Source organism: Oratosquilla oratoria, chromosome 4 (genome assembly GCF_046742065.1).
Source record: "Oratosquilla oratoria isolate Oo_2021 chromosome 4, ASM4674206v1, whole genome shotgun sequence".
Classification (NCBI taxonomy): domain Eukaryota; kingdom Metazoa; phylum Arthropoda; class Malacostraca; order Stomatopoda; family Squillidae; genus Oratosquilla; species Oratosquilla oratoria.
The window spans coordinates 84813107-84828323 of NC_134780.1; the positions used below are offsets into that span (position 1 = coordinate 84813107).

The 15217-nt window shown below is 40.2% G+C and overlaps 1 protein-coding gene across 1 annotated transcript in view; it reads left to right on the forward strand.

Moving 5' to 3' along the window:
* Positions 1-14319, forward strand: part of LOC143025013 (segmentation protein cap'n'collar-like) — a 54739-nt gene extending 40420 nt beyond the window's left edge. The window contains exons 6-9 of the mRNA XM_076184618.1: positions 7128-7232; positions 10192-10382; positions 10504-10677; positions 12175-14319. Of these exons, the coding sequence (XP_076040733.1) occupies positions 7128-7232; positions 10192-10382; positions 10504-10677; positions 12175-12339 (635 nt within the window). The 3' untranslated portion in view covers positions 12340-14319. The remainder of the gene's footprint in view (positions 1-7127; positions 7233-10191; positions 10383-10503; positions 10678-12174) is intronic.
* The last annotated feature ends 898 nt before the right edge of the window (positions 14320-15217 follow it).

The window sequence follows — 15217 nt, forward strand, 5'->3', positions numbered from 1 at the left end:
TATACCACGCTTTTGTTAAACTAGTTCCAGGTAAGTTTTCTTTTATGTTGTTATTATTATTACTTTTGGATGTTTAATTATTCACTACTGTAAAAAATGCCATTAGTTAATCAAGGTCAATATTCAGTCAAGTCAACCCATCAAAGCATGTCAAACCTAACCTAGTAAGTCTACCATAATAACCTAGCCATTTATTAGAAATTAGCCGGATGTACAGCTCTTGAATTTCACTGTAAAGGGCATTTTGTACAAAGTAATGACATGGGTATCCAGGTTTTGGAGAAAAAATTGTACCATTTTACTTTTTATGACAACTTTCTATTAAATTTATTCCTGACAAAATTGTCATAAAGACATTTTTTTTTAGAAGTGCACACCTATTATATGGCAAAAGAAAATTAAGTATTAATTTGATAAATTATAACACATCAATGTAATACATATTTTTCTTGGCAGAAATTAATAACAGAAACCATTGCTAAAAGCTATGCACAAGCAAACAAAGTCACATCGACTCCTTTAGATGCCATCTTTGTTACGTTAGGTTAGGTTAGGTTACATAGGTAGATTAGGTTAGAATAGACAAATTTATCATACTTTAATTTCTTAGGCCTCCACATCTACCAAAACAAAACTTGCATCTCAAGGAATCAAAGCACCTACGTTTGTTTATGTACAGCGTTTAGCAACTTTTTCAGTAATTAATTTCTGCCAAGAATAACATATGATGTTGATGTATTATAATTTACAAAATTGTTTTATTTTCTATTGCTCTATCGCATAGATGTGCACTTCTAAAAATGTACCCAAACTTACATGGACAAATTTCTGGAAGAGGCCCTAATGAGCCTGTGACTCCAAAGCTGCAGCCTCAGCACATTCACTTTGGCTGCGTGTGGTGGTTACTTGGGCTCAATGGTTATATCTTAGCTCTTGTTTTTTCCAATACTTGTCTAGCCTGGATTCAAAAAGTGCTATCAAACCAACACTTACAACTGATTCTGGCAGATCATTCCATGCATCAACCACTTCCTGGTGTTTAGCCAAGCTCTTGTTTTGAATATTTTTTGGGAATTCCCTCAAGTGATGGTGTCTTCCCTCATCTTGAACAATCCCTCGGTGCATTCACTGTGGTATTTCCCACTCAGTGTCTTGTACATTTCAATGAGGTTACCTCAGGATCTTCTCTATGCCAATGTAGGTAATTCTAATGTTCTCATTCTTTCTTGATATGAGATCCCTTTTAGGCAAGGCACCAGCTTTGTGGCTCTGCGCTGAACGTTCTCCACTGCATCAATATCCTTCACCAGATGCAGACACCACATTATTTTACTTATGTAGACCATAAATACCACACTGGATGTTATTAACAAATTTAAGAATGCAATTGATTTGAGGAGATGTGAATTGTTGGCTGACTTTTTATTATTATTATTATTATTATTGTTGTTGTCAGGAAGATAGCATAGAGTTTGAATGAGGTGGTCTATTCAGAATGGCTGCTTCTCAAGAGTGGAGTGACTTTCATGACAGAATCATGAAAGGCACAGAAGTCCTTGATAGAGAGGACTAATTGGGATAAGAGAAATACAAGGGGGCATGATAAGAAACTCAAAAAGGATAGTTATAGAAGAGACCTGAAAAAAAATCCACACAGAGTGGTGGATATCTGGAACAAACTGGATAAAACAATACTATGTGCAAAAACTATACAAAAATTTAAGAGCAAACTAGACACTGCGAGATACAAAGATGGGACACCAAGAACATAGCTCCCCTTCCTGTAAGATACAACAGGGTAAATACAGGGAACAGGAGTGAGGGTGGTATTGTTTGTCATCTATATAAACTATTTGGTTTGATGATGCAAAAATATACCAAACCATCAGGATCCAGGAGGATACAGAAATGATCCAACATGATTTAGTCTAACATAAGGAATGGAGTAAGAAATTTATGTTGTCTTAAAATTTTATTAAATGTAAGACAATGCACATTGGACAACCAAATTGTGTTACCATACCAACCAAGAACTCAAGAATGCTACAGTGGTAAAAGAACTAGGAATATTCATATCAGGAGACTTCAAATCCTCAGCACATGCAGCTAAGGTGGCTGCAAAAGCAAACAGCAGGGTTGGATTAATCAAGAGGAATTTTTTATTTATTAATAAGGAGAGTCTTTGCCCTCTTTATGTGGCCTTGGTCAGACCCATTCTGGACTACACAGAAGAATGCCTGGTTAAGGATATGAAATTACTTGAGCAAACCTGGCATAGGGCAACCAATCTCATCTCAGAACTAAAGAACATCGTATACAAGGAGAGATGCAAGGCTCTTAACTTGTAGACACTTGATGACTGATGGCAGATAGGGGGCATGATAGAGGTGTTCAAGTTTCTTCATGGCTACTTTGATATGCAACAACAACCTCAGAGGACATAACCTGAAACTAGCAAAGCCAAATCACTGAAGAACCACTATGAAGAGAAACTGGTTTTACCATAAGAGTTGTATACAAACTTCTTAGAGCCTTGTCTAAGCATATTGCAGCCCCTACTGTTGTGGCATTTAAGGCAAGGTATGATAAGTACATAGATATACCAAGGGATTTTTCCCCCTTACAATGGGGGTAGCCAAAGTCAAAAGGCATAATCACACTCCCACCATTTTCATCCTCACCCACTCCACTCCCATTCACCACCCCTCTTTTCTTGGCTCGCCCTGGATGACAGGACATCCCTGCATCTCGCCCATTGCCCAGGGTCAGAAACAATGCAGCAAGATACAGCACATCCACAGCAAGGCAACTTCATTTAATCGGCAACCCCCCTTCTCCATTTCCTCATGCAGAAAAAAAGATGGGGAGAAATCCCTTCAGGCTGCATTAGAATATCATTCACACATAAGCATCCCCCATCCCCCACCCACTTCCATACATCAGCATTATCCATAAACAAACATTCTCCACTCACCCGTCTTCTGACTTCACCCTTCCTTCCTCAACAGGCATCCCCATACTTCTCAACAACCCATTAACCCCATCCATCCATCTCCTCAGTCAACTCCTCATGTTCACTCCATCCACCTCTGCCTTTCACACTTCTTTTACTAATCTTCTTTCTGTGTATCCAAACAACCCCAATGCTCTTTCATCAACCCTATCTCCCGACCCTTTATCCACTCCTGCTCTTCTCCTCACCCTGTCTCTCACTATCCAGCCCAGTAACCCCTACCATACTTTTAAGGTATTTCATCTCAATTTAAACTCTTATGTTCCATGTTTCTGCCCCATACAGTGCTGTTGGCATGATCTCTTACCATCCATTCCCAAATGTCTATTTCTCATTACACTTCAATCCACAAGGCATTTAATTGCTTCTCTCAATCTACATTCTACCTCCACCTCCACTCCTCCCTTTCCCGCCACATGTGTCCCAAAGCATCTAAAGCTGTCAACTTCCTCATCTCTCTCCCTTAACACTCACTTCCAATTTGCTGCCATCCTCTCCCCTTGTACATCTCATCACCTTTTACCCACATTTACTTTCAACTTCCTTTTGCACACCTTTCCAAAATTTGTTGCTAACTTCCTCAATTCCTCTGATTCGGCTAGAAACATAGTGTTGTCAGCAAACAACAACTGGCTTGTCACCCATTTTTCTCCATTTTCTTTAACCATCTCCAATCCCCTGCCCATTATCCATGTACACATTGAACAGCCATGGCAACATGACACATCCCTGGACAAGTCTCACCATTACCTCAAAACACTTGCTTTCACCATTTCTAATGATAACACAGGATCTACTACTTGCAACAACAAAAAACTAGACTGATTTTAACAGCTTTCCTCCTACCCCATATATCGGCAGAACCTCCTACAATGCCCTCCTGTCAACCCTGTCATAAGCCTTTTCCAAATCCATAGAGGCCCAAAAAACATCCTTACCCTTTGCTAAAGCTTCCTCACATATCTCTTACCACAAAAATCTGATCCACGCAATCCCTACCTTTCCTTAACCCATTCAGTTCCTCACCAATTACACCCTTTGTTCCTCTCCAAATATCAATCAAAACACTCCCATAATACTCCCCAACTACACTCTACAAAATGATCCCTCAGTAACTACTACACATATTTGTCCCCTTTTCCCTTGTAAAGTGGACTATACAGGTACTCCCAGTCCTCTGGCACTCTACACTCATTTAGACAAACATTAAACAACCTCACCAGCCAGTCCACCATCACTGAACCTCCCTTTTTTTGGCACTCTGCATGACACCCATCTAACTCAAGTGCTTTGGCTGCTCTCATCATTTCAGTAACTGCTTTCACCTCATCTTTTCTTATTATCCATTTTCCTCATTCATCACTGTTATATTTTTAGTGCCTCTCGCTGCAGCCACCTTTCCCTCCCTATCCTCTTTCACATTTAGCAACTCTCAAAAATACTTTGCCCATCTTCATCTTACAACTGCCTCTTCCATTATCATATCTCCATCTACACTTTTTACCTTTTCTTCTCTACTTGATTCACCTCCCCTTCCTCTCTTAATTTCCTTCCAAAACATCTTTTTATAACTTTCAAAATTTTCTGTCATACCCTTACCTCATTTCTCATCTGCTCTCCTCTTTGCCTCCCTTATCTTATACTTTACTTCTCTTTTCGTTGTACCTCTCATATGTTTCTCTTGTCCTATTATTTTTTCCCTCTTGTACAACCTTTTTGCTTCCTCATCCCACCACTTGCTACCCTTTCTTCTCTTTCCTCCCATCCTCCTTTTTCCACACACCATCTTTGCCCACCTTGTAACTCCTTGAAACATCCCCATTCTTCTTCCCACCCTAGCTCTACTCTATCCTTCACTTCCTCTCACTCTTTTCTCAGCCTCTTGTACTCCTTTGCTTTCTCAGCTTCTTGTACTCCTTTGCTTTCTCATTTAAACAGTTTATTCTGAGCACCTCCCAACCTTCTGTCCTTTTCCTCAATCTCCATCTATCCTCCACTTTCAACTTCATTCCACAAAAAATTATCTGATATGCCCCAGAATCTCTCCCCTAGGAACATGTACATCCAAAACTCTTCCTACTCTTCTCCTGGGTACTACTAAATAGTCCATTAAAGCCCTGTCTACCACCCATCCACCACCTTCTCCCATGTGTACTTATGCTTGACTTTCTTCCTAAACACCATGTCAGCTGTCATCAACTCTCTAAACACGTCTCCACCTTTGTCTCTCCTCTATGATTTTTTCTGGCACTCCACACTTCCCAACAACTGGCTATTGGTTCATCTCCTATTCTTGCATTATCTCCCTAAACCCTCTATGCATTCATTTAGATTTATCCAAAAAGCCTCCCTTTCCTCTACACTTTTTTCACTACCAGGCCCATATGCACTTACAAAGACCCACATCTCTCCAGTTTTACCTTCATCCACATTCACCATGAAGAAACCTTCCACTTCACCACATGCTTACCTATCTCTTCATTTTTTAGTATAGCCACCCCATCTCTCCCTCATTTTCTCTTCCCTCCTGACATCCCACTACACTCCCAAACTCAAAATCACCCCTCCCTTTCAACTTGTTTCATTCAATGCCAACATATCCATCTTCTCAGAAACATACTGCCTATCTCTTCTCTTTTACTCTCATGTGTATCACCCACACATTAAAAGACATTAAAAAGAACCTTAGGGTTCTGGTTGTAAAACTCCCAGACCTTATGCCTTTGCTTTTTTAGGAATGTCCCCATTTGGGGCTACAGAGAGCAGGATGCTTAGTTCTATCCTCTGTCCTGTTTTAGTCACCTTTTACAACTCTAGTGGGAATGCTCAGTGGCAGTATTCTTTTCACCACAGGGTCCAGCAGAAATGGAAATGCACACTCAGAGAAGTGGTACAGGGCAGCATTGAGAGTGTGGGGGGGGGCAGCATAATGGAGGGGCAGTTGCAATATAATAAAGTAGCATAATTTCTCAATGAACAGAAATTTCCTCTAACACAGACATAATGATGTGGCTCTGCTCTGTTGGGGCACCCCATGTAGACCCAAAATTATCAACTACATGCTACTGAGCAGGTTTTTACTTTACAATAACATGAGCCAATACCCCAGTACAGTGGTATAGGTTGTCTAGGGTAAACAATATGCCAAAGGTGGGAGATACCACAAGAAGGTATCTCCTTATTCTCCCACTATTTATGTTTTGGTAAGCATGTTTAGGTAAACCATGGTGGCCAATAAGATGCTAGAACAGAGGGCAGGTAGGTCATGCTGACTTGTCAGAATATCATAACTTACCAAGAATATTGGTATTTTTACTGATTTGTAGTTTTATGTTAATGTACAGTAAATGCATCACATGCAAGAATGTAAAGATGAACCAAAGAACAGACCCCTTACATTAGATCTCACAAGCACCAGCAGAACACAACATAAAACTACACCAGCATCATACTAGCAGTACTCAATTATCTATAATGACCTGCCGCCCAAACCACAGAAAACATCCTTATAGAAACGCATTCACACCCCAAATAACTAACAAACACTACAAGAAAGACCGCTTAACTCAATACTCCAACAACAACCCCCAGATATAAGTTCCACAGAGAAAACCCTCACACACACCAAACAAGAACCACACCAGTACACCTGCACTCGGGGTCACCATCCATCGCTGAGACCATACCAACATAGAATAGGCCTGGCCACAGATTCAGACTGGCAAAAATACAATATCTCTTCTGTAAGTGACTTTGGTCCCACCCTGGGACTGTGGCTGGTTTCCTGGAGGCCATGGGTCTTTTGCAAGAGACCAGGGGCAACAGATTGATTGATTAATTGTACACAACTTCAGGTCATAGCTGAATTCAGCTGCTATCTGAATGCTGATTTACTTCCAGATAGTTATAATTTATGAAAATTCTGTACCTTCAGAGGAGCATTAGGATGCATTTTATGGAAATCATCTTGAAGATTATGTTAAACCATACTTTTTATTTTTCTCCTTGCACTTCTTTTCCATCTTTACTTCTTTTTTTTTTTTTTTTTTTTTTAAGCTAAAATTTCAGATAACCATTTGAATGTAGTAATATGAATTTGTATGTTATATTCCAGAACTGTCGGGGAGCGTAGAACATGTGCAGCATAACCACACCTATCATATGTCACCAGAGGGTCCATCAGGGCTCTCCCGTCCAAGTGCACGTGACAAAAAGAGCTGTAAGTCAATCATTTTATTGTTTTCATTTGCCAAAAGTAATTACTAATTGAATGGTTAATCTCGTTTGTGTGAATTAAGGAACTTGATTCATGCTTGATGTAATGTTACCAAGTATCCTATATACTTAGATTTAATCTTAGTGTATGTTGTCTCGTTGCATTGCCTTTGACTTGAACGGTGTGGTGAGGGAAAGGAATGATTCTTCAACCATGAGGTGGTGAGATTGGATGGGTGATGATTGGGTTTTGGGTTTATGTATGTGTATATGTAAGCTAATAGTATACTCATGGCATAACTGTTAGAAATAATTGTTACTAGTAGATAAACAATGGGCTGCCAGACCCTGCTGTAGAAACATTGTGTCCCATTGCATTGACCTTGACTTTAATAGTGTGACAGGGGAAAGGGACAACCCTTCATCCACAAAAAGACTGAGATGGCAGGGAGGTTGAATGGATTTTAATGTGTATGTAGATTGAGGTAATTTTGTGTGTATATATATATAATATGTATATATATAATGTATTGGTGGTAGCAGTGGGAGGTGCTAAGAAAATGACAGTGATGGGAGAGGAAAATGGATAATAAGAAAAGATAAGATGCTACTAGTTTTGAAAATGATAAGAGCAGGTAAGGCACCTGGGTTAGATTTTCATGCAGTGTCTGAAGAAGGGAGGTACAGTAATAGTAGACTGACTAGTGAGGTTATTTAATGTATGTCAAAGGGAGGGTAAAATGCTGGAGGACTGGAGGAGTTCCTATATAGTTCTGCTTGACAAAGGAAAAGGGGACAAATGTGAGTGTAGCAGTTTCAGAGGGATCAGTTTGTTGAGTGTAGTTGGGAGGGTTTTGAGAGGATTAGGAGAGGAATAGAGTAATTTGTGAGGAACAGTGGATTAAGGAGAGGTATATGTTGTGTGGATCAGATTTCTGTGGTAAGACAGATATGTGAGAAAGCTTTAAGATTTTTTTTTTTTTTTTTTTTTTGGCTTTGGAAAAGGCTTATGACAGTGGACAGGAAGCACAATGAGAAGTTTTGCAGATATATGGGATTGGGGGAAAGCTGTTGAGGGCAGTCAAATTTTTATGAAAGTAATAGAGCCTCTGTTAGAATTGGAAATAGAGCGAGAGGTTTGAGGTAAAGGTGGGACTGCATCAGAGATGTCATGTCACCATAGCTGTTCAATGTATACATGGGTGGGGTGATGCGGGAGGTAGATGTGAGGTAATGGGCTGGAGATTGTTAAAAATGGAGAAAAGTGGGAGGTGAGCCAGTTGTTGTTTGCTGATGACACTGTACATGTGGCAGGGTCAGAGGGGGATAAGGTAGTTAGTACAGTATGGGATAGGTCATGAAAGTTCAAGGTAAATGTGGGTAAAAGTACGGTAATGAAATGTACAAGGGAAGAGGATGGCAGCGAATTGGGACTATGTATTAACTTCAATACGAGTCAAGTTCTTGTGTGCAGCATTGGGTGCCTGAGGTATGATGGTTGATGCATCATAGTACTCGCATTATAAAATATAAAGCCACTGATGTATTACTCATTCTCTTTCACTAACTAATAATAAACACAAAACGTAATTGAACAAGTTCACAGAATTCAGGGGTTACTCAGCTACAACTACAAAATAAATATAATTAAGATGCAGATGCTGGCATCCTCATATACCCACTCACACCTCATGATGCCTATGTAGGCATCATCATATGGAAGAGGTTAAAGGAGAAAGGCTAGAGGAAATGGCTTTAGGTATTTGGGGTTACATGTGTCATGAAAGAGAGGAGTGAAGGTAGAGGTGAATTGTAGATTGAGCGAAACAAGTAAGCCTAAGAGGAATAAAAAAATGTTGCAAGAAATGGGCATTTGGGAATGGATGCAAAGAGGAGACTATATGAAGGGGTGATTGTGACAACACTGTATGGGGGAGATACCTGGAATTTAAGAGAGGCAGAGAGAAGTTAAAATGTCTTTGAGATAAAATGCCTGAGAAGTATGGTAGGGATAGGTTTGATAGAGTAAGAAACGAGGAGGAGAGAGAGAGAGTAAAAAAGGAGATGACAGATAGGGCTGATGAAAGAATATTGGGATGGTTTGGACAAATGGAAAAAAAATGAGTGAAGAAAATTAGTAAAAGGGGTGTGGAAGGCAGAGGTTGATGGAATGAACTTGAGGGGACAACCAAGGAAGAGATGAAAGGGGTGTTCAGCAAGAGGGGAATGTCTTTTGGGCAAGGAAGGGAGAAGGCAGGAGATAGGGGTGAGTGGAGAATGACTGTGTATAGATGATATTGTAATGCAAGGCAGGGAGGGGCTGGGGGGAGTAGAGAGTGGTTGTGTGAATAATATTTTGACACAGCTCAAAGGGATTTCTCTTTGTCTTCTTTTTATCTGCATGGGGTGATGGAGAGGGGAGGGCTGTCCCTTATTAAGTGAACTGGCCTTGCTGTAAATGTACTGTGTCTTTAAACCTAGGGCAGTGGGCAGTAAACAGGGATGACCCATCATCCATGAGGAGTAAGATGAGAGGGAGGAAAGGGTGGTGGATGGGAGTGGAATAGGTGGGAGTGAGCACATGCCTTTTGACCTGGCTACCTCCCTTGTAAGGGAGAAAAGCCCTTGTTTTATTTATTTATATATATATATATATTTATATATATATATATATATATATACATATATATTTGTGTGTGATTAGACTTATCTGTCCTAAAAGTTATGGTAAGCCCATAGCCATAGAAAGTAGTTTACTGATAATAACCAAGCAAAATACATGATAAGGTCAAACAAGGATATAAGTATGAATTGTGGTTGTAGTGGAAGTTATTTTCACCATCTTATTTTTTATGATGGTATGTTGTTAGAAATGTAAGAACATGGGTATAGGTATTTTGATGTGAACAGTATATATGGGTGTTCATATGTATTAATACAAATTCTTCTTGATTATATACTAGCCAAACGAAGTGAGAGTGATCGAAGTCTAACTCGAGACGAAAAGCGAGCCCGGGCCCTAAATGTTCCCATAACCTGTGAGGATATCATCAACTTGCCAATGGATGAATTCAATGAGCGGATCTCTAAGTATGACCTCACTGAACCACAGCTGTCACTTATTAGAGACATCCGCAGGAGAGGCAAAAATAAGGTAAGACTGCTCATCAAAATAAGGAAATGAAATTACATCTTGTTTGCCCATTGTGTATCATGGAGGGGATGAATGATATTAATGTCTGCTGAAGAAAATTAACAAATATTATTTTGATTAGGTGGCTGCCCAGAATTGTCGAAAACGGAAGTTGGACCAAATCACCCACCTTGCAGAGGAAGTTAAAATGATACAAAGCAGGAAAACAGAGTTGCGGAATGAGTATGAATACCTGACCAATGAAAGGGCGCGAGTCAAAAACAAATTTTCACTTCTGTACAGGCACATATTCCAGGTGAGTCACTTGAGGAATCATCAGAAAAGATGTGTATGTATCTACCTGTTTATCTGTCAGTATCAGTCTTTGTATTTTTGTGTGTGTGTATGTGAAGATGGAAAGTTGACAGTAATTCTTCCTTCCTGCTAGATGGAAAGAGGAGTTGCCCATTTTTAAGACCTCTCAGCCCCCCGTTATCTTCATCAGGGGGTGCTGACACTTGATCTCTGGAATGAGCCCATCAATTTCAACTGTATAAATATATATAAAATTTGTGTGTGTGTGTATGTATATATATTTATATATGATATAGATATATATTCATAAAAGTGGGCAGTAATTCTTCTTTCATACATGTTTAGTATAAGATATATTTGGTACAAAGCTGTTACAAGTTAAATACAAACTAAAGTAGTAATTAAGAGAGGTTATAGTAAATTTGGGGGAGATTTTGTCCATGGGTGGACTCAGAGGGAATCTGTCCCTTGTTCTTTGGTGTTGCTTGTAGTGGGGGCTGACTTGGTGATATTCTCTCTGTTCTTTTGGAGTTGTATGTGGTGGTGATCAAGTGTCCATGTTGAGTAGCCAGAGTTAGTGAAGTAATTCTATTTTGTATATTCATGGTGGAGGCTTTCTCCTTAATATAATGGGCTTCTAGAATCTCAAACTGGTGGCTGTCATAGGCAGAGTCAAGGATCTGAGTGTTGTCGACTAAGATATGCCTGGACAAAAGGGTAGAGTGTGTATCTGAAAATCTGGCAGATCAGTGGTGGCAGACAGCAATGGCAGATGCTGGTACTACAAGTGTGTTCCTCAAGGAGGCTTTGTCCTACCTGTGGGTCTCAAGGAAGCTTAGTGTCGAGTCATGCTGCTGGGTGGCACTAGTGTGTCCCATGGGATCACTTACGGATTAGTAAGGTCGTGGGACTGCCAGAGAAGAGGTGAGGATTGGAGGAGTGAGGACTACTTTCTAACATGCCCCCACGAAAGTAGAGTGGAGACTCGACAAGAAATCGTCAAGGGAGTTGTCCTCATGACGGGGCTAGAACTTGAAGGCAGGGGTAGAGTTGGCCATCAGACTGCAGAGGTAATAGCAGGTGGCAGTCCGTATGAGAAAAAAAAATTGACGCAGCCCGAAGGGATTTCTCCCCGTCTTCTCCTTTTCTGCATGGGGGATGGAGAGGGTGGGTCACCGAATAAATGAAGCAGCCTTGCTGTGGATGTGCTGTGTCTTGCCTCTGACCCAGGCAGTGGGTAAGATGCAGGGTTGCCCCATCATCCAAAATCCAAGGAAAGAGGGAGGGAGGGGTGGTGAATGGGAGTGGAGTATGTGGATGAAATGGGTGGGAGTGGATTTATGCCTTTTGACTTTGGCTACCTCCCTTATAAGAGGGAGAAAGCCCATCCTCTCAAGCAGTAATTATTATAATATTATTATTAATAATGATAATGGAAGGGGTTAATTAACATGTTACCAGTTATGTTGAAAAGTAATATCGTATTATCTATTTGCAGTCACTCCGTGATCCAGATGGCAATCCTTACTCGCCCACGGAATATTCACTGCAGCAGTCGGCAGATGGCAACATTCTACTGGTACCACGCACATCTAATCACACTATGGACACCACTAGTGGCAGCAAGCCACGTCACCATGCTAAGGAAGGAGAAAACCAGTAATCGATGTTGAAAGCACATAGGGTTGTAGTGAGCAGGTGTCACTTGTTAAGTTGTTAAGGATTTTGTTCAGTCTGTAAGGTAATAGATGATAAAGCATTTGATTGAATTGATTGAACCAGCATTTGTGTTACGAGATGTAGGTATTTAAAAGTAGAAGTTATGATATTTTTTAAATATATATAATATATATATATATATTATTTCTTTTTATTAAAAGGGAAGTCAGGAGTAATTCCCTGTGCATGTAATCAAATTTCTGTGTTAAAATTGCTGTGAAATATTGTATGAGTAGTGAGTCAGTGTTACATTATTTTCATATGGTCCTTGTGCTAATGTTACCATAGAATGGTATTACTAGATAGTATTTAAAGGTGAAACAAAGATTGTGTGTGCTACTTTGCATGTGATTACATGTTTTGTTGCAACATGCCACTAGACATTGCATCATTTCCATTCTAAGGGATTGCCTTATTCCACCTTATATACCAGGGTAGAGGGAGTTGTGGAATGGAAGGGTAGAGATTAGAGCATAATTATGCAAGGTGGGGCAGGTCCTTTAGTCATTTGTTGTCTGGGTTTTTGTATCATTGAGGCAAAAGTTAAAAGTTGTTTACCTGACACACTCAGGATACCATCGCGTACACACCAGACTTTACCTGCTCCTGCAGAGCAAAGCTGGATTTGCTTTGTCCATTTGTATATAAGTCATTCACGAACATCAGTAATTGCAGTGGATGATTTCACTTCATGTAGATAAATGTGTAATTTGACTATTTTATATTATATCACACATTGCCTTCTTCACATTGACTGTATTCTCCTCCAGTCTTAGAACCTATTGTTGCCACTTGAACTACATGCATGTCATGAAGACATGGCCAGACTGTTTAGACTTTTACTGTTATTTCTCATGGGCATTGGTTGGTGGTGCAGAGTTTCAGGTGCAAAAAATCTATAGATCTTGACCTCAACATGCCCCACACTGGTAGACGGGGAATCCCATAACTGGCCATGTTTTCCAGGCATGTAGGGGATGTAGTTTAAGGATGTTATCAGTGAAGGATTAGTGTAAGGGCTCCATTTCTGCATATTACTAGTAATCATTATGTTAATGGTTATGATAAGGCACTAACTTGGTGCACTGGTAACACACTGTATGATACTATTATCAGTTGACTATAATAACACAGGAGAGATTGGATTTGCTTGTTGGGCAAGTGGAAGACAATGTAACTTTTCTTCATTGGCTGTAGTGCAACATTTTTAGAGGTTAGCCAAACCTTTCATTGCTGGTACCAAGTGCACTTTAGTTTCTTATTCTTGTCATGTGCGAACAGAGAATAATAAGTATTGCATTTGAAGCAAACTTCATAAAGTGATGCTTTGTGTTGCTACTACACATGTAACACCAGTGAATGAAGCAGACTGTTCTCTTGATTTATGTACTCATGTTCCATCATTTTATTTCAATAGTCTCATCCATTTATTAATATATATAACAAATGTAGAAATTTATTGAGCATAATTTTAGTGTTGCCAAATAACTGAATATTGAAGACATGACCGTATTTCTTGGACACTCAAAACTTAAACTTGCACAATTTAAGGTGTGGTCTTAAGTATTTGTGTGGCACAAATTACACTGCGACATTATCTGCAGCCACTCAGGTGCGGCAAACAGGCAAGCTGTTTTCCAATTATGTCACTGCTGCTTACACAGCTTAATTGGCTGTGATGCCCTCTCTTCCTTGCAGATAGGAAACCATCAGAGCTGCATAGGAATACGAGTCACAATTTGAATGCTCCTGCCTGCTAGATGTAAATATTATTGTCTGAACAAGACTTGTCCAGCAATCCTCTGCATTGTGTTTGATGACTCAATTGTGGTGTGAATAAGGAAATATTAAAATCCTGATAAAATGGTAGAGCTTGTATTTTTATGTACAAGAGGAAAATGTTTTTAATAAACATTAATTTAAACATTGCCTTTTGAATTAATCCTTCATGTGTTGAATATCATTGGAGTGAAGGGAAGATCTCTCTCTCCCATGTGGATCATATACTAACCTATTGGAGCATCCTTTACAATGGCATGCTGTAGTCAGCAAATCCCGCAAGGTGGACTCCATCGGTCTACCCCGACCAGATGTAGGTGTAACCCTCACTACCGATCTCGCTGTTGCTTGATCTTCTTACCTCTGAAATAGCCCGTATGTTCAATCTAAGCTTCCTGAGCTCTGCCAAAAGCATAGTTGGTTGTCCTGGAAGAAAGAATGTTCCAGGGATGGTGTGTGCCCAGGAGTACAGTAGTAATCTCTAATTGGTATAAAGCAGTTGGATCTCTTAAGGACCTTGAAGAACTGAGGGACATTTAAATGTGGAACTCTGAAAGCTGCTGAAGAGTGTATTGGAGACCACCCAATGTCTAAGAGTGATGTTGCATTGCAAAAGACAGTGGGGTGAGGGAGGAGGGAGATAGAGAAAGAGATATGATGGGGTGATAGAGAGAGAGATATGGCGGGGAGGGAGAAGGAAAGAGAGATATGGCAGGGGAGGGGAGGGAGAGAGATAAAGCAAGAGTGGGGAGAGAGATATGGTGGGGAGGGAAGGGGAAGAGAGAGATATAGTGGGGGTGGAGGGAGAGAACATATGGTTAGGGTGAAAAAGGTTGATGGAGAAATATGAAAGGGGAAGGGGAAGAGAAATATGCATGGGGAAAGAGAGAGATATGGTGGAGAGGAGGAGAAGAGAAATAGAAAGGTGTCAGGAGGAAGGTAGGGAGAAGATATTGGGGGAAGGAGAGAGAAAGATATGGCAGGGTGGAAAGGAGAGCGAGATATATTATGGGAGGTGGGAGAGGGAAAGAGAATGATATGGC